Source organism: Micropterus salmoides, unplaced genomic scaffold, assembly GCF_014851395.1.
Source record: "Micropterus salmoides isolate LMB-PRFRI ecotype aquatic unplaced genomic scaffold, ASM1485139v1 Ms_hic_scaffold_12, whole genome shotgun sequence".
NCBI classification, from domain to species: Eukaryota; Metazoa; Chordata; class Actinopteri; order Centrarchiformes; family Centrarchidae; genus Micropterus; species Micropterus salmoides.
Window position 1 is genome coordinate 2929126 of NW_024040263.1, and position 24900 is coordinate 2954025.

At 40.1% G+C, this 24900-nt stretch overlaps 2 protein-coding genes across 2 annotated transcripts in view; one reads left to right on the plus strand and one right to left on the minus strand.

Moving 5' to 3' along the window:
* The window catches only part of LOC119898674, a 37923-nt gene extending 31503 nt beyond the window's left edge, over positions 1–6420 (minus strand). Inside the window, exons 1-7 of the mRNA XM_038712851.1 lie at positions 6272–6420; positions 4079–4176; positions 3360–3378; positions 3169–3205; positions 1068–1190; positions 627–826; positions 439–542 (exon numbers count right to left, since the gene is read on the minus strand). Of these exons, the coding sequence (XP_038568779.1) occupies positions 439–542; positions 627–826; positions 1068–1190; positions 3169–3205; positions 3360–3378; positions 4079–4130 (535 nt within the window). The 5' untranslated portion in view covers positions 4131–4176; positions 6272–6420. The remainder of the gene's footprint in view (positions 1–438; positions 543–626; positions 827–1067; positions 1191–3168; positions 3206–3359; positions 3379–4078; positions 4177–6271) is intronic.
* An 11499-nt stretch (positions 6421–17919) lies between these two features.
* Positions 17920–24362, plus strand: ears2 (glutamyl-tRNA synthetase 2, mitochondrial). Its single transcript, XM_038712858.1, has 10 exons — positions 17920–18266; positions 19082–19237; positions 19397–19586; positions 19801–19951; positions 20170–20491; positions 20723–20831; positions 21564–21717; positions 22024–22154; positions 22234–22369; positions 24061–24362. Exons 1-10 carry the CDS (start codon positions 18125–18127, stop codon positions 24151–24153), a joined length of 1584 nt encoding a protein of 527 aa, XP_038568786.1. The 5' UTR covers positions 17920–18124; the 3' UTR covers positions 24154–24362.
* The last annotated feature ends 538 nt before the right edge of the window (positions 24363–24900 follow it).

Genomic DNA, 24900 nt, shown 5'->3' on the forward strand with positions numbered 1-24900 from the left:
GCTATGTAGCTACATATACACAAATACAGAATAGATAAATAATCTTGCAAGTTAATAAATCTTAATGTCCATCCGTCGTCAACCACTTATCCTGCGTACAGGTTCACGGGGGGCTGGAGCCAATCCCAGCTGACATTGGGTGAAAGGCGGGGTACACCCTGGACAGGTTGCCAGTCCATTGCAGGGCCACACATAGACAAACAACCACTCACACCTAAGGACAATTTTGGAGATACCAATCAACCTAGCCTGCATGTTTTTGGATCACCAGGGTTTCTCCATCACGCAGACATGGGGAGAACATGCAAACTCCACACAGAAAAGCTTAATGTGTCCTTTAAAAATATTGTTGTAAGTGTTGCTGGAGCTATTACAACAACAAACTCCGAATCAGTTCAAGTTCATTATAAAGTTTGATTAAAATCGTAAAAGTTTTACCATCTACTCTGTCTCCAGACAGAAATGGGTACATAAAGAATGTGTAGATCCACTTTTGTGTGACTGGATTCATCTCAGAATAATGGTAACTGAGCTCCCTCACCCTGCAAGAAGAGATAGGATGGTGAGAAGTTGTTGTAACAAAGGTTACAGAAACAGGCAGGTAGACTGAAGACACTCAAACATACACAGTCTGGTAGGTGGAGCAGCTGAAGTTCTTGGTGCTGAGGCAGGACAGGAAGTGTTTGGTGATAGATTTCAACAACGGTTTTATCTTCACCTCCATCCACATCTGGACCAGGGCTTCGTTCTGGAGAGGGTCTGCTCCAGGGTTTAAAGCCAGAGCCCCCTGCAGGCTGAGAAGTGGCACTCCCGTCATGCTGGACCTCTGTGGTGGAGGAGATTAAACAAAATCAAATGGTGAGAGCAGGGTGTGTGTGAAAGCAAATCCACTAATCCATGTGACATTTAACATTCAAGGAATAGTCTTCAAGAAAAGTCACCACACCACTAATCTGTCACATTCTGCAAGTCAAAACAAACAGGACCAACCGGTCAGGTCAGAATTAGTGACAACATTCCTTCTGTCGTGTGCCGTGAACATCCCTGTCCTGTTTTTTGAGTCATACCATGAATGTGTACAAATCCATTGTCGCTTCAAGCATTCCTTTCAGCCTCCGCATGTGGTCTCTCCCTGTATCTGTCGATGGCAGTCCCACACATTGTAGGAACTGCGAGGTAGAATCTGGCCCCTTGGAACAAATGACAAAAGGAAAAGATGAGCAATGTGAAAACAATTCGATATGACATAAGACAAGCTGAAACCCTACTTTGGACTAAGCTTCTTTCCAAATAAACATTTATCTTTATTGTAGATATTTTCAGACATCAAAAACTGATTGGAGTTCTATAATCATAACATTTTGGAATGTAATGTGCTATTTTGTAAGTTATTATGTAAGCTTTCAAGAAGCCAGGGCATATGGTGACAGATTGCCTCATTGTGTACTCGGCCTTGTTCCTGCACTGAAAGTGAGTCAACTCTGCCCCATACATGCCAAATTCCTATTTCATCCACTTCTTTTTTTATTAGGTCCACGTTAGGCTAGCATTTGTACAGATGTGACCAAAGGTATCTGACCAAATGCTATAGCTGATTACGGGGCGTTGATCAACATCAACATCAACCAGGCATACTGAAGTTAGACAACTCATTATTTTGGTTAGACAACAACAATTTTGGTTCTCATATACAGACATTACTGATGAACATGTACAATCTGCGTCACAATGTGAAGTCAACGTGGGAACATATTCTGTCAGTATGTTTCCATTCAGCCAAGGAAGATTGTGGCTGATTCTCGACTGTGTTATGACAACAAATTGGCCCAAACATGGCTGCAAATTCAGCAAGATTTGGAAGCGCAGTCTTTGTCTCACGTGGGCTAATTAGCTCAATGTAAGAGGTGCCCCTGAAAATCTGCCTAAGTATATAAGAGCCTATTTTGGTTCGTCATTCATTATTTATCTGGTACCAAGCATGCTGGATTCAGGCCACTCTTTGACCAAACAATTATACTGACAATTTCCTAGGAACATGTATAAACATGGGCCATTAACCTAGCTAAGCTAGCAGTATAGCCTAATTAATTTACCAGAAATAACACCCTTAATTCTCAACATTCACATTCAGTAAAATAGAACATGAGAGGCATGAAAGAGAGAAACGTGATTGTTTAAAGCAATTAATCCTCATGAAATGTGTTTTGAATGCAGAGTTTGAATGTCTGCATTTCCAAATAAAGTTTGTCTTCATTCTGAGCACGGACTGCACTGTACTGAAGTACACTAAATTCTTTATTGATGTTTTTTTTCCATTTCGGTAGACAAAGCGTGAACAGAAACACACAATAGGAATTTTCACAGCAGACAATTTGAAATTTCATAGCAGGATATGTAATTAATAATATAAATATGACTACCATCGCTTTAGCTTTAACGGTTCCTGGGCACTACCATATCCACTCAGGCTCACTGACATGGCCTAGTGATACACTTAAATGACCAGAACCATCGTTAGTTCGTTAGTGGTATTAATAACACCTGTGCTTTTCCTGCTATTACAAGTAAATAACTATATGATATTTCAGCAAGTGTCTACTTTCTTTGTTCACAGGATGTTGGTCATAAGACACATTTTATTAAAAGTCAACACACACTCCTAATTACCTAAATCATGTCCTAACATGTTCTGGTGCTTTTTTCAAAATTGTGTACTATGGTGAAAAGTCAGACGGTATCAACACTCTCAACAACTTGCATTGCCTTTGATAGCCTTACCAAATCGTCACATGATAGGCTTTACCACACTGGTAATCATCACTGCGCGCAAAATATATACAGTTTTGTTCTGTGTTTCTGTTATGCAGTTCACGCCTGTGGACTACCTGATGTTTTGATCATATCTGTCTGTTCAGGTCTGCTGACACTGAAAGAAGACTTGATTTAAAATGTCAGCTGCTTTGAATAACAAAAACAAAAACATGCTATGTGACAACCTGTAGCTTTAGGAGGGATTTGATTATGATCCTAAATCCAGATTCATCAACATACTCAGAAGAAAACAGGTACAGGACTTGTAAAACAGTTTTGGGGTAGAATTTATCTTTAGCCTTTGCCTTTAAGTACAATTAGATAGAACATAGTACAGTATGTGACAGCTTCACTCACCTGGCCGCAGGTTTCTCTTGTAGTGCAGGTTTCATATCTGTAGATGTCCATCGTTGAATCAACAAGATAAGCATTTAGTGATATAAGTTAAATCAATTAAATTTAGATCAGGGTTAAGTCTTTACAATACTTAATGTTCCATTGGCTTTGTAATAAAAATGATGTGTGTTATTTAAATTTACTGATCTTACCTTTGTGTGCCTGATGTCTCTGTTGGGAAAAGACAATATTCATTGTTAAGTGTGACCTTAGAATTTGAATCACTCAAACTAGATTTGGACACATTTACGACACTTTTATTAATTAATAAGATATAAAATAATGTCTGTCTTCTTGTATGAATGTTGAATGTCAAAATGGTCAATCTAGAAAAGAAGCTCATCCAAAACCTTGATAATGATATTGATGTCTGTATTTATATTGGAAATACATACTGGTGCATAACGAAATGGGCCCAGAAAGTAAAAGTACATGTAGCAGCTGTAAAATGGTTTTGAGGTGAAGGATAATCTTGGCAATATTGTATGATTTTCACATTGTCAATAAATCCAGTGAAAAGACCAAACCAGCAGTATATTAACCCATCTCACAAGTATTGTATGTGTATCCGAAGTCCAATATAGTAGTTTATTCCTTGATAGAGCTCCATTGCTGTCCAAAAATTCATTAAACATTAAAACACATGAGAAGCATCCTGTAGCACTGGCTAACATAATCCTTCACTGTAATTCATTTTGAGTAAACAGCAGGCTCTGGATACGCTTTTTAAATCAATTCATCATTGGTTTTGTTTTTTTAATGATTTGTTGACAATGACAGAAATTTAGAATATCACCAGCCTTGTCCTTTAAGTGTGGATGTGTATCTTGACACTTATAAGTTAGAGGAAAGACACAAAATCCGCTCTTACCAAAGCAGCTCCCCAGTAAGTAAACCAGTAGGAAGAGGTTTCGTGATCTCATGATGTGACAAGTCTCATGGGAAGAGAGGGCTTTGTGGTGAAATTCACTGGGGAGGGAATCAGAGAAAGCAGGTGACCCAGTCAGCCACTAAACCAACTCGCACATCAGAACTAAAGGGAGGATTTAAAGTCCCAATAACATATGCTTATTCCAATTAAAGCGAGCAGAATTTGAAATCACATAATTCTCTTTTAACTCAAGATATTCTGATATTACATCATCATTGATTTTGGTAAAAGGACAGCATAGAGCATGATGAGGCAAGCCACCTTTGAAATCATGGCCTCTCAGAGCTTAATATGTTACATAAATAGGCTTTTTATGTGTTTTTAGTCAGATCATTTTTCCCAGTTGCTGTCATTGCTGTTCAATGCTAATATAAATAAAGGTTGGAGCCTGTGGGTTTTGTGGCATACAGGAATCAGGGAGTGGCTATCAGATATTTTACAGACCAAAACATGACCTTTTACATAGTGATACAAGGCTTTTGAAACAATAGATGCATCAGTGGAAGGAATGCTGAAACTCTACACCATTCACCTTCAAACAATGAATATAAAGAAAACCAGCACATGAAAAGAAAGAAAGGAAAGACTATGCTATTCATTGCTAATGCCCTCATTAGGGTTCAAACCCTGAAGGGATATTGAGTTTGTGTCAGTTTATTATTATTATTATTATTATTATTATTGCTGTTGTTGTTGTCTGCTGCATCACTCATATTGCTGTAATGAACTAGAAACACAAAACTCTGCTGTTTACGCCATACAAATGTAGCAACAGTTGAAACTCTTTGAAATGCCACTAAGAAGTCTAACAAGTGAAGATAAAGCATTTTATTGCGCTAAGTTGGTCATATGACATGAACATGATGAGAATAATCAAATTGAAATCCGTTGCATTGTACAGACATATAGCTAAACAGCAAATTTTTATCCCCAGTCCCATGTGAGCATTTTCACCTCCACATTTCAAGCAACAACATAACAATTACAAAAGTAATTCCCATGATAAAATTAAAATTACTGATTACATGTTCCATTTTTAATTGCCTTAAAAGAAAAGGCAGACTGAGCAAATGTTTTAGTTCTTCAGGGGACAACACAGTCCCCCATAGTCGAGGGCAATCTACCCTTCCTTATTATCTTTTTCTATATCTAGCTAGAATACATTCAGTATTCAGTAGTTGGATTTATCTTATGAATTTATTTTACAAACTCTCCAAAGAGAGATTACAGTTCAAGACTGGAATGCAAATCTTCTGAAAGGCCACCGACTTTTTCCAGCCCTACGCGTCAAAGCACTTAGGGGCCTCATTTGTGCCATTCGCCCTCAGACTCCACAACGCTTTAGCACCCAACATCTCCCATCTCCACTGACAGACTATTTGATTGTAATAATAATGCTATTTCATACACAGTATGTATTCTCGCTCTCTCTCTCTTAAAACTTACTTACTCCATGTCACTATGATTTATTTGACAGTTACAAAACAATTAACATAATAAACATATAGTCATCTTTAAACTATGAATATACTATAAATACTGCATTCAATACTTGCATTATCACTGGTAAAGGAGTAGTATTATACATTGTGGTGTTTCTATTTTACATCTCCATGTTTGCTTCTCCTGCTGTTGTTTGCTCACTAAGAAATGTAGCCTTTTCATTTTATCAACTTCATTTTGTCAGCGGGATTTCCTGTAATGGATTTATTATTCTTTGTATTATTCTTTTTAATAGTTATTTAGGAAGTCACCTCTTTTATTAGATATTCCGTAAGTAGACTGCCCCTTTTTAGAGTAACTGATACAGGCACTCTAACCCAGTTTAATGAGGCAGAATTTACTATTCCCATGGTTCAAATCCCTAAACGGCATGTTGTTGCACACTCATACAACAAATAGGACCACAGTATGGTACCATAAGAGATTACTTAAAAGATTTCCAATGCATTGGTCTGTTATTGTATGGCCTGCTATTATATAATAAATGTACCCCTAGTGCTCTTCATTTGCTCTTAAATAAGAGTAAATATCAATCAACAGGAATAGTAACAACAATATCCTTTAGGTTGCAGACAGACTTGGCCAGGAAATAAAATGACAATCACATGAAATCAAAGCCGAATCTCTTACCAAATCTTGTTTGTAGCTTGAGTCCTTCAGGTGCCGGTTTTAAGACGCTCTCTCTCTCTCTCCTGACACCTGAGACACAGGTGTACAAGTAAACTGCTGATGGGTGTGACGATGACACAGGTGACGGTAGCTGACTCCCCCCTGCTGCCGAAGAGGGCAGGACAAGTTTGACTCTTCTTATAGCCTACAAGTGAGTAGTGCAAATAGTTTGTGTGTGTGTGTGTGTGTGTGTGTGCGTTTCTGTGTATGAATGCCTCTGAGAAAGAGAGCCAGAAATGGGAAAGGAGACAAAAGTATAAAGTTAGATCAGATAAATGTTCAGGAGGTTTGTTTTTGGATATATAAGCCTCTAGCATTGTCTACAATAAAGCAATTTAAACTTCTCTGACACAACTAAACAATTATGTATTCTTTCACTTAGAGTGCAGCCAGTCAAGGGAGCTCTTTTCTTTTCTGTGCTTATATTGCACCCAAACCTATTGTCAAAAAACAAAATAAATGCCTAAAGTAAGAAATAACAAGCAGACTTAAAAAATCAAAGTGACAGATTCTGAACACAAGCTGTTCTGTTCTTTATTATTCACGTGGATGTGCATGCACACTCAGACACACACATACATCATGGCATACACAAAGAGATCAAGTTAAACTGGTTTGGTGACCATTCCACCTTCAAAAAACAAACCTCGGTATAATAGGAAGTGATTTATTTAGGAAATAGGGTGGGTTACTCTCACAGTTAAGTGTAAACAGAGCCCCATCAATTAATTATAAAAGGAAAATGATAACAATGTGTTTAAGCTTATTCATAATATGATGAAGGCAAAGTATTCTCTATAAGCATTACATGACAGATATATTGTATTTGAAAGAATATTAGATGTGCACTAATTAGTATTTTTATTAAAATAATAGTTTGACATTATGGGAAAAAACACTTATTTGCTATCTGGCAGAGCTTTAGATTGGTAGATTAATACCACTTTCATGTATCGGAAAAAAATGACACTACCGCAAACAGCTGTTAGCATTAAAAGCGTTGCATAAAAAGCGTTGAAACTGTAAAGGAATAATTTATGGAGACCGGGTATGGTTGTAACACTTTTTGCTTCAGCAACTATAACTTGCTGACTTTTTTAGCTACAGTTCTCAAACTTTGTGCACTACAATTGCCAATTCAACCCTCTGTAAGATTATCACAGATATCATAAGTTGATGTAAAATACATGGTGTTCCTTTGTTACAACCTACCCCAATACCGGGGTAGGTTGTAACACATGCTGGGTAAGTTGTAAAAATTAGACAAAGAAACAAAAATTAATGTCACACCATTTAATATGCTTCAAAAACAGATAAAGTGAACAGAGCTGGCTACCTCAAGAGGAAAGACTCCCAGTGTGACACAGGACAGGTAGAGACCGAGCTTCACTTTTCAATTAAATTAAATTTTATTTATATAGCGCCAAATCACAACAACAGTTATCTCACAGCGTTTTTCATAAAAGAGCAGTACTCTATGATGCTATTTACAGAAGCCCAACAGTTCCCACCAAGAGCAAGCACTAGGCGACAGAGGCAAGGAAAAACTTCCTTTTAAAAGGCAGAAACCTCGAGCAGAACCATGGCTCACGGTGGGCGGCCATCTGCCTCGACCAGTTGGGGGTGAGAGAGAGAGAGAGAGAGAGAGAGAGAGAGAGAGAGAGAGAGAGAGAGAGAGAGAGAGAGGCAGCCTACACAATACATACACAAAGGTACAGACAGTAAAGGTAATGTTGCTATAGACTAAATGAAAAATGGTACAGATATTTATAGTAGTGTTAATGATAACAATCACAATGTTAATGATTATAATAACAATAATAACAATAGGACTAGTAACAATAGTTGTAGCAGAGGGTGTCAAGCAGGAACACGGGGGCAGCAGGTGACCCGCAGCCACAGATCCAGACTCCACAGCTCCAGAGCCAGAAACACCTGCAGGAAGTGATAGGAGGAGAGAGGAGAGGGACGAGAAAGCACAAGACTACCGGAAAGGGGAGTAGTTGAGTTAGTAACTTAGAGTAGTAGTTTTTCTGCATAATTTTTAGACAGGATGTTCCTGATTTTCGCAATATTACGTAGGTGAAAAAAGGCGGTCCTTGAAATTTCCTTAATGTGAGACTTAAACGACATGTCCTGATCAAAGATAACTCCAAGATTCCTCACAGTGGTGCTGGAGGCCAGGGCGATGCCATCAAGGGAAACTATATCTTTAGATAATGTGTCACGGAGGTGCTTAGGCCCCAGAACAATAACTTCAGTTTTATCTGAGTTTAACATTTATAAAATTACAGGTCATCCAGGTTTTAACATCATGAAGGCACATGAGTTTCATCTGCCTTGATCGATAGATATAACTGAGTATCATCTGCATAACAATGAAAGCTTATGGAATATTTCCTGACAATATTGCCTAAAGGAAGCATATATAAAGTGAAGAGGATTGGTCTGAGCACAGATCCTTGTGGAAATCCATGACTAACTTTGGCATGCATGGAGGACTCATCGTTAACATGTACAAACTGAAATCGATCTGATAAATAGGACTTAAACCAGCTTAGAGCGGTTCCTTTAATGCCAATGAAATGTTCCAGTCTCTGCAATAGGATCTGATGGTCAATGGTATCAAATGCAGCACTAAGATCTAATAAAACCAGTACAGAGACAAGTCCTTTGTCTGATACAATGAGGAGGTCATTAGTAATTTTCACCAGTGCTGTCTCTGTGTTATGATGAGCTCTAAATCCTGACTGAAAATCCTCAAATAAACTATTGCTCTGTAGAAAGTCACACAGCTGTTTAGCAACTGCTTTCTCCAGAACCTTAGAGAGAAATGGAAGGTTAGATATAGGTCTATAGTTGGTTAAAACATCCAGATCAAGTTTGGGCTTTTTCAGAACAGGTTTAATTACAGCTACTTTAAAGTACTGTGGTACATAAACCTGTTGATAGAGATAGATTGATCATATCTAGTATAGAAGTGCTGACTAAGGGTAAGACATCTTTAAGCAGCCTAGTCTAGTAAAGATTGAGGGAAGCAAAGCAGTCTAAACATATATCTGGTTTGCTGTTTCTAAGGTTCCTGAGTTTAGAGATAAGTTGGTGCCAGTTGAGGGCAGGTCTTGGTGAATTTTGTTTCTAATAGCTAGAATTTTATCATTAAAGAAGCTCATGAAGTCGTAACTACAGAGAGCTATGGGAATACTTGGCTCAATAGAGCTGTGACTCTCTGTCAGCCTGGCTACAGTGCTGAAAAGAAACCTGGGGTTAATGACGAGTAGTACGCTGCTCTAGCATTACGGAGGGCCTTCCTATAAGTTTTAAGACTATCTTGCCAAATTAAACGAGAATTTTCCAATTTGGTGGAACGCCAAGTTCCGCGATATTTGCTTTAATTTGCAAGTTTCAGTATTATACTATGGAGCTAACCATCTTTGTTTTATCATTTTCTTTTTTAGAGGGGCTACAGAGTCGAGTGTCATTCGCAGCGAGCCTGCAGCACCATCAACAAGATGATCGATTTGGGAGGGACTGAAATTACATAGGAGTCCTCCGTTACTTTGTGATTTGATAATGAATTTAGAGATGATGGAATCGCATCCTTAAATTTAGCTACAGTACTATCAGACAGACATCTTGTATAGAATTTTTTGCCCAATGGCGTGTAGTCCAGCAATACAAACTCAAAAGTTATCAAACAGTGGTCGGACAAAGAGGGATTCTGTGGGAACACTATTAAATGTTCAATTTCAATACCATACACCAAATCAAGGTCGAGGGTGTGGTTAAAACAGTGAGTCGGTTCATGAACACTCTGAGAGAAGCCAATGGAATCTAACAGAGAGATAAACGCAGTACTAAAGCTGTCATTCTCAACGTCCACATGAATATTAAAATCCCCTACAATAATAACTTATATAACGAAAATAACGAAACTGAAAGCATTTGTCATTCATTTTGTGTTTGTGTCGAACATGACTTTATATATTTATGAAAAATAAATATTATATTCTTTTGTGAAAAGCTTGATATTCATTGTAAAGAAAAGCCTATGAAAAATGTTACATTCACAAATACAATATTTCAATATAAATCATATGGGCTATGTTGTTAACCTGTGAATGGTGATGTGACAATGTTAGTGTAGTTTCAAAATAAAAAATCCTACATGTTAATCGGCGAAGTCACATCCAAATTGAAAGAAAGGTCCCCCATCGTGCAGCAAAGGGTGGTACACACCTTCAACAAGCCAGCATCGGAGCTGTCTCGCCATTTGAGGGTTTAACAACCCACTACCACTCTGCCCTCATTGGTTTCGGATGGCACTCAATGTGGCGGACCCTCCGCATGAACGCGCAAACGGAGTGGAAGTATGTAGGTAGAGGGAGTAGCAAGCAGTTTCGGAGAGGCCCTGTGTTTCTTCCTGCAGGCAATTAAGTAGATTGGGAGCACCTGGCCAGTGAGCCCAACCTATTTAGACCTGCCTGCCCAGACGCCAGTGTCGGTGCTTGCGCCTGCCACACTGCTCTGCCACGCTGGTCTTTTGTTTTAAATAAATTTATGTTAATCTTTGTAAACCTGAGTTGCATCATCCTTCTTTGTTGCGGCCTGAGAGCCGGGGTCGTAACAGTGTGACAAAAACACAGCTGTCTGTGAGTGTCAGTGTGTATATTCTTGATCAGAGTCCCAGTCAGTGCTTGAAGTGGGCCAGTACATTTTACTCTTTAGTGTATCTGAACTTTTACAAGGAATTTGCTTTGGTGTTAAGGTGCTACACGCAGACAGACATACAGCTGACATAAATAGATGTAGAAATATATAAATATGTAATAAACAAATGCAAGTTATATAAGAATACTTCGTTGGTAATTGGTCCTGATGGACCGCAGCCTCTTGCCAGAGTCTGAAACAGTTTGTGTCCGGGATGGGAGGCGTCATCTGCAATCTTTCCTGCTCGCCTCAGAGTCCTGGAGGCGTGCAGGTCCTGAAGTGATGGAAGATTGCAGCCAATCACCTTCTCTGCAGAGCGAACGACACGCTGCCGCCTGCCCTTGTCCCTGGCAGTGGCAGCAGCGTACCAGATGATGATGGAGGAGGTGAGGATGGACTCAATGATGGCGGTGTGCACCATCATTGTCTTTGGCAGGCTGAACTTCTTCAGCTGCCACAGGAAGTAGATCCTCTGCTGGGCCTTCTTGGTGAGGGAGATGATGTTCAGCTCCCACTTGAGGAAGGAGTCAACAGTGGCGACGGGGGAGTCACTCAGGATGATGGGGGAGGGTGGGGCTGGGCTCTTCCTGAAGTCCACGACCATCTCCACTGTCTTCAGAGCTCCAGACTGTTCTGGCCGCACCAGGTCTCCAGATGGTCAATCTCCCACCTGTAGGCGGACTCATCCCTACCAGAGATGAGCCCAATGAGGGTGGTGTCGTCCACAAACTTCAGGAGCTTAAAACCTCTTACAATCTTTGCGATTCGACCAATGCAAACCATTTCAAGATACAATCACCACAGCGGATACAATCAGCGCTTCTGTCAGACCAGCCAGTACAAGCAAAATTGACGCGACTCCACCAATCGGTTATATTCCAACAAAAATGGTCTTGTTACGTTGTCAAAGGTCCAGACGATCCAATCCAGTAAAAACATTTAGTCCAAAACACATTATTCCATCAATAAATCCCCACGGACTGCTGCCACATTGTTTCATATTTGCCGGCAGACGTGGTTCATATGTCATTATAACCGTAATAACGCCGATTTGAATGTAAACAACTACAATAGCTTGTATTAATATTAGCCGCTGAACTCTGACCTTTCGAGTGACACCAAATCCAACCCAATAGGAGCTCACATGTCCCTTTCACAGCCTTCAACAGCCAACGAGAGCCCGCGCTGCAAGGAAGGGCCAACCCCTATTATTTCGCAGGTGGGCCAAGCCAATTGCAAGAAATTGTGCCGATGACTGGCACTTTGTGTAGCCAATGAAATTCTGAAAATAACAATATCCAGCTTCAAGTAGGAAGTTCATGATCTACCAGCAAAAAAACACACCTGCGTCGAGCTACGGAGAGATGCCGCAGCAGCTACCTGCCGCCAAGGGGTGTTGCTGTTTTTGACAATATACGCCAAGACGTACACTTACACAAAAATTGTGTAAAGTCGTTTTTCATGGTATTGGTAAGAACTTTAAACTTGGACTAGGTAAGGCTTTATGCTGTGGCCCTACCGTGTTTGAAGTCTCAGCTATAGTTGTCTGCATGCATTTGTTAGCAAGCATTTTCAAGCGGAAATGAAAAATATATTAGTTTTAGTGTGTTTAAACTTATATTAATCAATGATTCTCATTCTCTTTCAGAGAAGCCCAAACCATGCATATACTCCAAATCGTTCAAGAACGACATTCAATTTACTTTGGATATGCCTTAAATAGGCATTTTGCATGACTTTTACGGAAATGTTAAGAGGTTAACAGACTGGTGACTGGAAGTGCAGCTGTTGGTGTACAGGGAGAAGAGAAGGGGGGGAAAGAACACAGCCCTGAGGGGAACCGGTGCTGAGGGTCCTGGAGTCAGAGACATGTTTTCCCATCTTCATGTGCTGCTTCCTGTCCGTCAGGTAGTATGTGATCCACCTGCAGGTGGAGTCACATACGTTCAGCTGGGAGAGCTTGTCCTGCAGCAGGGCCGGGATGATGGTGTTGAAGTCCAAAAACAGGATCCTGGCGTAGGTTCCTAGGGAGTCCAGGTGAAGGAGGATGTAGTGAAGGATCATGTTTACTGCATCATCTACAGACCTGTTGGCTCTGGGGAGGGGAGGACATGGGGGATGTGATGGTGGACTGTGGCCGGTCAGTTGTGTGATGGGGGGGGGGGGGGGTCAGGTCTGTCCCATTGTCTTTCAAAACGACAGTAAAACTGATTTAGCTCCTTGCCAAGGCGTGAGTTGTTCATGGAGTAGGGGGATTTAGGTTTGTAGCTGGTGATCTGTCTTAATCCTCTCCAGGAATAAGCAGAGTCATTCCTTGAGAACTGGTGTTGTAGTCTCTCTGCATACAGCTGTTTAGCATCTTGCACTAAACCTGTACTTTGACTCCTTAAACCTGGCCCGGTTGACACTCCTAGATGCATCTTCCTTTTCCAACCTCAGCTGTCTGAACTTAGTTGTGAACCAGGGTTTGTCATTGTTATAACTCACCCTGGTGCGTGTTGGAATGCAGCTGCCCTCACAGAAGCTGATGTAGGATGTCACAGCCTCTGTAAACTCATCCAGATTGTTGGTAGCAGTCCTGAAAACATCCCAGTCAGTGCAGTCCAAACATGCCTGAAGATCCTCTACAGCTTCACTGGTCCATTTCTTTGATGTCCTCACTACAGGTTTACAGAGTTTTAATTTCTGTCTGTAGCAGGAATCAGGTGGACCATGACATCATCAGAGTGTCGCAGTGGAGCGTGTGTGAAGGCGTGATAGGCACTGCTAACTGTGGTGTAGCAGTGATCCAAAGTGTTCCCCTTTCTGGTTGGACACGGTCTGTATTTGGGGAATTCTTGGCAGAGGTTTCCTTTCTTAAAGTCACCAAGAACAATAACAAGTGAGTCCGGGTTTGTTTGCTCCACACACCGTATCTGGTCGGCCAGCAGGCGCTGTGCGTCGTGCACGTTGGCGTGCGGCAGAATGTAAACACTGACCAGAATGAATGAAGCAAACTCACGGGCGGAGTAAAACGGTTTACAGTTTATGATTAAAAATTCCAGATTAGGAGAACAGTGCTGCTGAATCACTGTCACGTCGGTACACCAGCAACTGTTAGTATAAAAACAGATACAGTGAGGAAAATAAGTATTTGAACACCCTGCTATTTTGCAAGTTCTCCCACTTAGAAATCATGGAGGGGTCTGAAATTGTCATCGTAGGTGCATGTCCACTGTGAGAGACATAATCAAAAAAATAAAATTAATTAATAATTTTTAACTATTTATTTGTATGATACAGCTTCAAATAAGTATTTGAACACCTGAGAAAATCAATGTTAATATTTGGTACAGTAGCCTTTGTTTGCAATTACAGAGGTCAAACGTTTCCTGTAGTTTTTCACCAGGTTTGCACACACTGCAGGAGGGATTTTGGCCCACTCCTCCACACAGATCTTCTCTAGATCAGTCAGGTTTGTGGGCTGTCGCTGAGAAACATGGAGTTTGAGCTCCCTCGAAAGATTCTCTATTGGGTTTAGGTCTGGAGACTGGCTAGGCCACGCCAGAACCTTGATATGCTTCTTACAGAGCCACTCCTTGGTGAAAATGCTCTAATGCTTCAATGTTCTAACTGAGGGAAGGAGGTTGTTCCCCAAAATCTCGCAATACATGGCCCCGGTCATCCTCTCCTTAATACAGTGCAGTCGCCCTGTCCCATGTGCAGAAAAACACCCCCAAAGCATGATGCTACCACCCCCATGCTTCACAGTAGGGATGGTGTTCTTGGGATGGTATTCATCATTCTTCTTCCTCCAAACACGGTTAGTGGAATTTGACCAAAAAGTTCTATTTTGGTCTCATCTGACCACATGACTTTCTCCCATGACTCCTCTGGATCATCCAAATGGTCATTGGCAAACTGAAGACGGGCCTTGACATGTGCTGGTTAAGCAGGGGAACCTTCCGTGCCATGCGTGATTTCAAACCATGACGTCTTAGTGTATTACCAACAGTAACCTTGGAAACGGTGGTCCCAGCTCTTTTCAGGTCATTGACCAGCTCCTCCCGTGTAGTTCTGGGCTGATTTCTCACCTTTCTTAGGATCATTGAGACCCCACGAGGTGAGATCTTGCATGGAGCCCCAGTCCGAGGGAGATTGACAGTCATGTTTAGCTTCTTCCATTTTCTAATGATTGCTCCAACAGTGGACCTTTTTTCACCAAGCTGCTTGGCAATTTCCCCGTAGCCCTTTCCAGCCTTGTGGAGGTGTACAATTTTGTCTCTAGTGTCTTTGGACAGCTCTTTGGTCTTGGCCATGTTAGTAGTTGGATTCTTACTGATTGTATGGGGTGGACAGGTGTCTTTATGCAGCTAACGACCTCAAACAGGTGCATCTAATTTAGGATAATAAATGGAGTGGAGGTGGACATTTTGAAGGCAGACTAACAGGTCTTTGAGAGTCAGAATTCTAGCTGATAGACAGGTGTTCAAATACTTATTTGCAGCTGTATCATACAAATAAATAGTTAAAAAATCATACATTGTGATTTCTGGATTTTTTTTTTTAGATTATGTCTCTCACAGTGGACATGCACCTACGATGACAATTTCAGACCCCTCCATGATTTCTAAGTGGGAGAACTTGCAAAATAGCAGGGTGTTCAAATACTTACTGTACCTCCTTTTGTTTTGCTGGAGAGCTCTGTGTTGCAGCAGAGCGGTATTGATCCACACAGCCACGTCTCCGGGATGCACAGAACAGAATATGAATACAAGTCTCTGTTTTTCTCCACCAGTAGCTGCTGAAGTTCGTCCAGTTTGTTGCACAGTGAGCACACGTTGGAGAGTTATATTGCTGGTAGCAGTGTGTGGAGTCCCCGCCGGCGGAGGCGCATGAGCAACCTGGCTCGTTTCCCTCTCATACGGCGCTTCATTCGGTGAACAACATAGCCTATCATTACAGACAGAGTGAATGGCACTATGCAGAAAGTGTTGCATGTGGCATAAATTATGCACAACTTGATTTGGACCAATAAGCAACTCTTCACACATGTATAGAGGGGTTAACAATAACCTTATTTGGACACTTAGTGAATCTCTGTAGCTCGAGGAAGGATAAATATCCCCACACAGGAGATTTGGTGTGGGCATGTGTTCACACTTTGTATCCTGGCACTGTATCCCCTCGTCTGGGCTGAATAAACCATGGTCTTCATCAGTCTCTGAAACTTTTTCAGCACACCTGAACTTTTTTTCCACAGAAACATGGGGAAAGGGCTATTCTGTCCATTGTTAATAAAATCCACTTTCCAGCACCTCTAAAGCTAACTCACTAAGACATATATATGTTAAGTGAGTTATGACTGGGTAAATTGGCTGAATTATTTATTGGCTGGGGGCAGTTAAACCTGCAGCACAGAACATTTGTCACCCCTTTTGGCACTGAGGATAACTACACAAACACTGGTAACCCCTGCTTCTGTATGCCTACAGTTAAACTCGCCCCAGGTTTGTGTTCAGAAATGCCGAGAGATTCCAGAGTTTCAAGACAATAATCCATTATTTATTTATTTATTATTATTATTTTATAGTATTATTATAGTCCCTTCTCTTATTTCAGCGCTCTCCATTGAGGAAAACCTACACCACTAGTTATCTGTGTTTGTCATTGTTGTCGATCACTTTCTTTTTTTGACTATGATCCTTCCTCTGAACGCAGTATTTGCTTTTTATCTGGGGCATCAGAAAACATTCTTGGAGCTTCGGCCATACTTCTAGTTACTGTAGCCTATTTGCTGCTACGGTCGCTCCAAATCTCAAAAATTATAATCACTATTCTATTTATATATATATATATATTTTTTTAAACTATTTTGGCTGTTTATGTTCTTTTCACCACAATATTAGGTTAAAGGAGTTGAATATGCTCCAGCATAACTGGACCTTTAGAGATTCATCTATTTTCAAAGACATTATAATTGCAGATGACTCCTTGTTGGAACTCTAGATAACACACCACTGTTAAACAAGTGTGTACTACAATATTGTATGAGGTAGACTTAATAAAGTATATCTCCTCCAAGATACAGAATTAACATAATAACATAATGAAATGGATTGGTGGCAATGAAACATGAACTTTTAGGAACACAGATAGTCTATTAGACACTGTTAGTCTGTTAGAGGTAAAGATGTTGGCTTAAAACAGTGTGGTGTTTAATAATCTGCTTAACATGCACGACAGACAAATTTTAATGTCATAATAAGAAGCATGATTAAACTATTACACACACACACACACACACACACACACACACACACACACACACAGACACACGCATATGTCCAACAATTTAACTTCCTACTTTCATAAAGATGAGCCACTCAAAAGAGACCATTAAAAATGTAAATGGTCAAAAAGGTCAGAGGCCAAGAGGTCCTGACATTTACTGCTGGATCAAACTCACAAATTAGTGGTTGAAGAAGAAATGATTGGCTGCTCAAACGCTGTCAGTTAGAGGAATCAGTAGAACGTGTAATTCTTCACTGCCAGAAGTTCTCTTGAGAACAAGAAACATTATGGAAGGAACTCAGGAAGCTTGGACAGGAAGAAGTGAGTCTAAAAAAAATGTATTTGACATTGGGTTAGGGAAGCTATTCCATTATTTGAAAGAAACTGGGTTGATAAATATAATTTAGTGAGCATGATTTTATTTATTTAGTTTGTTTGTTTATTAATTAATAATTTATTAAGAGATAGAGGACTCTGGTCCACACTCCAGCATAGTAGGTGGCGGTGTAGGTACCAGATGTGCTGCCACCCGCAGCAAAACTTAGAAGGACGAAGAAATGAAAGTCAGCTCCTCCACTGGGGGCAGTATGCGCTTTGAGGACACTCAGTTCGTTTCCGGTCTTTTGTCGACGAAGAAGAAAGTTACTGAATGGTCTGAAATCATGTTTGACCCAAACAAACTGCTGAACACTCACACGTGAGGATTGTTTATTCTTTTATTATAGCGTTGTGTTATCGTCTTGCTGCCGTCTATCGAAATGCACTTTCAGTAACTCAACCGTCATAAACCTTCAGCTGGACTGCTACCATTTTCCTGGCTAACTTCATATTATGCTGTACACTCAGAGATGTGTTCAGTTTCTGACAGCGGTCAGAAACAGACAGGTTAAACTCCAGCTGACAGCCGTCGTTAGAAGATGCAGCTCCACTGTTCAAGGTGAAGTGAGGGTCAGGTTTGCACCCAGTCCCACAGGTAAGGTCCTCACCAAAATACTTAACTTTAATAAGGTTATCCAGAGAGATAGCAAGCAACTGTGGGCTCTTTAACGTTATAAATCCTCTGCTCTTTCCTCTCTGCCACAGTACAATTGATCCATCAGAAATCAACAAATCAAAAGCACATTAAATTTTTTTGTGATAAATTTCTGCGTCCTTGATTATAGGTATGGATGATTCACTGATATGTGTAGGACAGTGTGATCGTTTCAAGCAAGATATACAGAGAGGAGAACAAGTATTTCATACATTTATTCATTTAGCTGACGCTTTTATCCAAAGCGACGTACAATTGCTGTATATGTCAGAGGTGATGATAAAAATTACACACCTCTACATGCTTTGTAAGTAGGAAAACCTGCAAAATCAGCAGTGTATCAAATACTTGTTCTCCCCACTGTACAGGCATATTTATTAATTTAACAGACTGCTAACCCTATTTAGAAAACATTCCCATGTACAGGTGTAAATAACAAAATAATGATGGCTGAATGCCATTTAGCTGCTTCCAGGGTTTAGATATTGTGCAAGCTGCCTCACTGTCACCGCTAACTGGAACACTTAAATAGTACAGAGCCATCGTTAATGTTATTAGTAACACCTGTGCTTTTCTTACTATGACATGTCAACATGTCTGCTGTAAAACAAAAGGCCTATACAGTTCATGTTAAAATGTTACTGTTATATGTTAATGTTATTCTCTGTGCTGCATCTAACACACGGTCTCTTGAGATATCTTCGTGACTTATTCGACAGGCTGATGGTCTAACAATATATTGTTCTGTGCCGCAGGTTTCTTACACCTTGGAGGCCTCCGAACTGCTCTCTACAATTACATCTTTGCCAAGAAGTATGGAGGCTCATTCATCCTGCGACTGGAGGACACTGATCGGAGCAGGCTGGTACCAGGAGCTGCAGAGTCTATAGAGGACATGCTGGAATGGGCCGGTAAGAAACACTGGACTATTGTCGTGTGATCCATCACCGTTATTGACTTCGTGGATTAATGTTACCAGTACACTAATAAAATGTAATGTTTCAATGGATTATTATGTCCCTATTTACAGTCAATCTTAGACATTAACCTGAGCTCCCAATCACCTCCAGGTGTACCTCCAGATGAGAGTCCTCGTAGAGGTGGGCCGGTGGGTCCATACCTGCAGTCTCAGAGACTAGACCTCTACAGTCGAACGGCCCAGCAGCTCGTTGAGAGTGATCACGCCTACTACTGTTTCTGCAGCTCTCAGAGACTTGACCTGCTCAAAAAAGAGGCCTTAAGGACCGGACAGACACCTAGGTGGCTAGATAACGTGAATTTACATCCTGAGTTTCACCAAATCACACACAGATCAGTTCTCAGTCATGCAGGTCAAGGGCAACTGGACTTGGTGGAACCAAGTCTAGTTGCCTTGACTTTAACCTTCGTTGGATATTCTCACAGACTTGAAGAGAACACTTCAGGATGTTTTTGTCAGATTTAAGGCATTGGCTGTCTTTCCCTCTCTCTCCAGGTATGATAACAGGTGTCGTCACCTTCGGGGCGAGCAGGTCCAGGAGAAACTGGCTCAGGGAGTGCCACATGTGATCAGGTTTCGTCTGGAAGCAGGTGTCGAGCCTTTTCAGGATATGATCTTTGGATGGAATCATCATGAGGTGGCTCAGGTCAGATGTGTAGTGATTTTGCTCTCTGTTTCAGAGTCGAGGAGGACCATGAATTTTAAGATGGTTTTTTATGCATTTTTGCCATAATATTTTCTAATTTGTTTTGAATTCAAGATCTCAGATGTTGTAATCATGTCTTAGAAACAGTTTTTGTTTCTAAAATATCTGAGTTCAGTTTTGCTTTTCATACCGTCTTTTTTTTTTTTCTTTTTTTTTAGGTGGAGGGAGACCCTGTAGTGATAAAAGCAGATGGTTTTCCCACCTATCACCTTGCTAACATAGTAGATGATCATTACATGAGGATCAGCCATGTGCTGCGGGGGTCTGAGTGGCTCATCTCCACCTCCAAACATCTACTCATGTACCGTGCTCTTGGATGGCAGCCGCCCACCTTTGGACATCTGCCGCTTCTAATGAACAAAGATGGCAGTAAACTGTCCAAAAGGCAGGGGGATATATTCATTCAAAGCTACCAGCGAGACGGAGTCTTGCCAGAGGCTCTTCTGGATATCACAACCAACTGTGGATCTGGATTCAACAGTGAGTGATCGAGGAGTTTTCAGAAAGAGAACAATAAGTAAAAAGTTATATTAAGTGAAGAAATAAAAGAAGTTGCAAATTTAATTGCACACGTTATCTATAAAATTGTATCTGAAAATGGTGATTTTCAAATAAAAAAAACCTTATAGATCATGTGCTGTTGATCAATTCTGAAAATATTAATATAATGACACCAATTACATGCTTCTACATTACTTATCATGTTTACAGCCAATCAAATGGGGCGGAGGATAGATGAACTGATCTCTGAGTTCAATCCTTCAAAGATCACAACGCATTCTGCTCTGTTAGACCTGGAAAAACTACCAGAGTTCAACAGGTAAGTCACGACTGTCCATGTCTTTGTGTCTCTCTTTTTTTCTGTATTGCCATGTTTCTCATAACAGGATCTGTGACTTTGAATGGATATATTGGACTTTCAGTCCTCTTTTAGAAAATCGGCTTATTCACTTTATTGCAGAGTTAAATAGGTCAATACTCCTGTCAGGAAGTCACTACGCCAGCGAAGAAATACTTAAGCACATAAAGCCCCAAATTGTCTTTTTTACACTTTAGTTTGTAAAAGACCCAGTCTAGCTGTTTCTTTAAGTTTTTATGCTAAGCTAATCAGCTGATAGTTGTAGCTTTATATTTGCTAGACAGGTATGAGATTGGTATTAATCATTCATATACCTCTCTTCTGTAAAAAAGTGAATATGTGCATTTTGAAAAATGTTCAACCTTTAAATGTCCGCTGTACAGATGATACACCCTTTGGTATCAAAATGTCCTTCCTCTTCTGCCACCCTTGGGCCAAACTTACTTTTTTTAAAGCTAATTGTGTATAAAACTGGCAAAGTTGTCTTTTTTCATCCGCTTATCCGGGATCGGGTCGCGGGGTTGTCTTTTTTTTATTTAATTAATTTAATTAGTTTAGCAGACATCACAAGTGCTTCACAAAAAAACAAAAGACTGGCTATTCTTTTACCCTATATAAGGTTGTACTATTATACTACTACTACACTACAAAAGCTCATAGTTCATATATTAATAATCTCTCTGACTGTGGCAGAATTCACCTGCAGCACCGTATTGAAGATGAGGAGCAGTGTTGTTTGCTGATAAAAGATCTGCAGGGACAGATCCAGCAGGCCTATACAGCAGAGATCCAGGATAAAGAAGTACTACATGAGGATTATATCAAGCGCGTGCTGCATCTTCGTAAGGTAACCAAAACAGCATACTTCTAAATATGTATTCATACCATGCATGTTACATTTACATCATCTTCACAAAATGTATTGCAAGTGGTCTAGACTTGAGCTAGGGGATTTAGACACTGTTTGACATGGTTAATTTGACCCTGTGTAAATAAGGAAACTGTAATGTTAATGTTAAATAACCTTCTATTAAGACTTACCCATTGTCTTTTCCTACAGGCAGTCAGATGTGACTTCTACTCTTATTTCTCAATACTACTGCTCCTGTGTCCGCTCAGTAATACTGAAACTTTTCTCTTCCCTTCTCTATAGGGTCACATATCCTCCCTTAAGGAACTTGTAAGTCCTGCCTACGCTTACCTGTGGGTGCGTCCTTCCTTCTCCAACCAACAGGTGGCAGCACTCACTGCAGAGGCCCAGCACATTGCTTCATTAGTGCTGAAGTATGTAGTACTAACAGCTGCACGTTTCACTATTCCTTATAGCTACAGGATTATGAACATTTCCTTGTCTGCATTATAGATTAATAGCTGAGCGAGGTGAGGAGCTGGCAGTGGACCGACTCAATAAAGATCTGAAGACTCTGGCTAAGCAGACTAAAGCCACTAAATACAGAGAAGTGATGAAGCTGTTACGTCTGGCCCTCAGTGGTCTGCAGGTACCTGAAGACATCATGTTTATTTTTTATTACTGATAGTAATATAAACACCACAGTGTGAAATTATTATTATTATTGGCAGAGGCAGTAAATGTTGAACTAACTTTAACCTAGAGCTTCACCAGTAGCTCTGTGCGTTGAGTCATTCCTCACACATCCCACCTGTGTGTAACTGATGGAGCCATTTGACAACCTGCTTCTTTTTATTTCCTAAAGATTAAGCAAATGTAAAAGCCTGCTGAGCTATGTTTGACAAATGCTGGCAGCATGTTGCCTTCTGTGAATATTTTAGCTAAGTGATGGTCCAAACAATGGCCTCACTCTAAAATAGCAGCTCTGTCTTTTTTTTTTTTTTCTTGAGGAACACATGAATTTTGATTTGCAGGTCTTGAGGATAACTACAGTATATGTGAAAAAGGTTCTATAAATCTTTTTGTGACTCCAGAGGGAGCAGTGACTGATTACACTTAAGTCAGTGGCTGTAGGATCTGAAAACTACAAGCTAGGAAATGAAAAATAAGCTGTGTGTGTGGTTAGAAAGAAGTAATACTTACCAGATTTGTGTAGCCCGCTCCTCCGCCTTTTGCTGGACGCTATCGGCCCACGGCTACATTAGCTGCTAAAGGAATAATACACCCATATCTCCAAAATGAACTGTCATGGTTGAGAGTTGCATTGTGGGTAATGTAGGCAGCAGGGTTTCTTTAAGAATCACGTTCAGGTTTATTGCCAAGTAGATTTCCGTATACATTTCCTTTGGTGCAGTAATTGTAGACTTCTGTCTCAGTCTTGTCTCCAATGTACTCCAACTGCATGCACATCTTGTTTTTTACATAATATAGAATCTAACATTTGAAAAGAGTCATGGTGTTTTGGAGATAATCAAGATCAAGATATGTGTCATCGGACTAGACGACCCTTTGAGTGTGAATTCTTCCTCAAGTTTGTTTGGTACTGGCTAGTCATGGCAGTATTTTAGTGTGGATTGCTTCTGAAATAAAAATAGTTGCAGGAAACCATGGCATTTTCTTTTAAATTCTTTTAAAAACTTAATATACTTTTCTGGCATTAACACTTAAATCCAGGACCACTGTTATGACCTGAAGTCAAATTATTGTACTACAATAAAATTCAGGCTTTCAGTCTGCATCTCACTGAGACTGACTGCACTGTAAGTTAACAAATCAAAGAATAACATGTTTGTTCTGAGCCTTATGCTTTTTTTTTTTAAAGATAATTTTGACTCTCAGAGGAACTAATAATCCTCCACATTTGTTTCACAGCTCACTTGCAATTTTCATTTCTTCAATTTTATTATTAAACTTATGTTTTTGTTTTTCAAACTCCACCTCAGCAAATTCAATTATGTGGGCTGTAATAATCAGAAAGAAAGACTCAGACATTCTTGCTGGACTGATAGAATTGCATGTGTCCCTCTTATTATTTCTTTGTGGCATGACTAAGCTAAACTCTAAAATAGCATGATTAAAATGACAGCAATAGCTAAATCCTCCAAAAATATACAGTGACTCATTCAACACAGTAACCCTGCAGATATTCAGAGAGGGAATATGTAAAGAGGAAGCAGATTCTGATTGCTTTTGACAGAGTTTCCTATCTGTTTTCTTACCGTCTGGTTTGATTGCATTACTTCCTTGACCCCTGATCTTCTCTTTGCCTCTGACCTGCAGCAAGGGCCCAGTGTAGCCGAGATGATGGTGTCTTTGGGGCCCGCAGAGATCAGTCATAGAGTCCAGAAACTGCTGCTTTCAGAGACTAGTTAAAGACTGGACAGCCTGTCACCACATAGACTGAATGGGAACCTGATGAAGACTTGCTACCTACTGTTTAAAACGTGGCTTCATGCAACCACCTGGTGATTCTGCCAAAGCAAACATGGATACATTAAAAATGAACTGCACCTCACCGATACAAGTCAAATAATACTTGAATTAATATAATTTTTTTATAAAAGAGTTGAAAACCAATTTTACTCATGTTGTCTGTTTTTATTCAGTACTGTGAGCAGCAGGTGACACGAGCTCCCAAGAACGGGAAGTACCTTGGTATTTTTATGCAAATGCTCTTTCTCCAGCAAATCATTTTTAACGTACTTTCAACAGACAAATGTAATGTAACACTCACAAGAAAAATGTGAAGAAGTCATAAATACCAAACTTTCTTTTCACTATTCATTCCACTAAGTAGCACTGGATACATTTGAGAAAAGGCAAATTGTTTTGTTTTGAGGTAATGGCTCTATCTTGTCATAAAATATCATGTTAAGGATCGGAAGCTTGATTTGGTATTAGTATTGTTAAGGATTGTGACAAAATACCAGTTAATATCACTGGAATCACTTTAGATAAGACCAAACTGTATACATACTCGACAAGTACTATTATCAGGTAAATGCACTTAGTCTCAAGTCTCAAAAATAATAGTACATATTATGCAGCAGAATGGCCTCAGCAAGAGTTACATTTAAATATTGCTATGTAAGCATGGGTGGAAAGTACCTATGTACATTG

Excerpts from the sequence above, each read along its gene's own strand:
- ears2 (XM_038712858.1), top strand. The coding sequence starts at position 18,125 with ATGCTGTACACTCAGAGATGTGTTCAGTTTCTGACAGCGGTCAGAAAC. Across the intron at positions 21,718-22,023 it reads GCGTGCTGCATCTTCGTAAG|GGTCACATATCCTCCCTTAA; the intron begins GTAACCAAAACA and ends CCTTCTCTATAG. Across the intron at positions 22,155-22,233 it reads ATTGCTTCATTAGTGCTGAA|ATTAATAGCTGAGCGAGGTG; the intron begins GTATGTAGTACT and ends TCTGCATTATAG.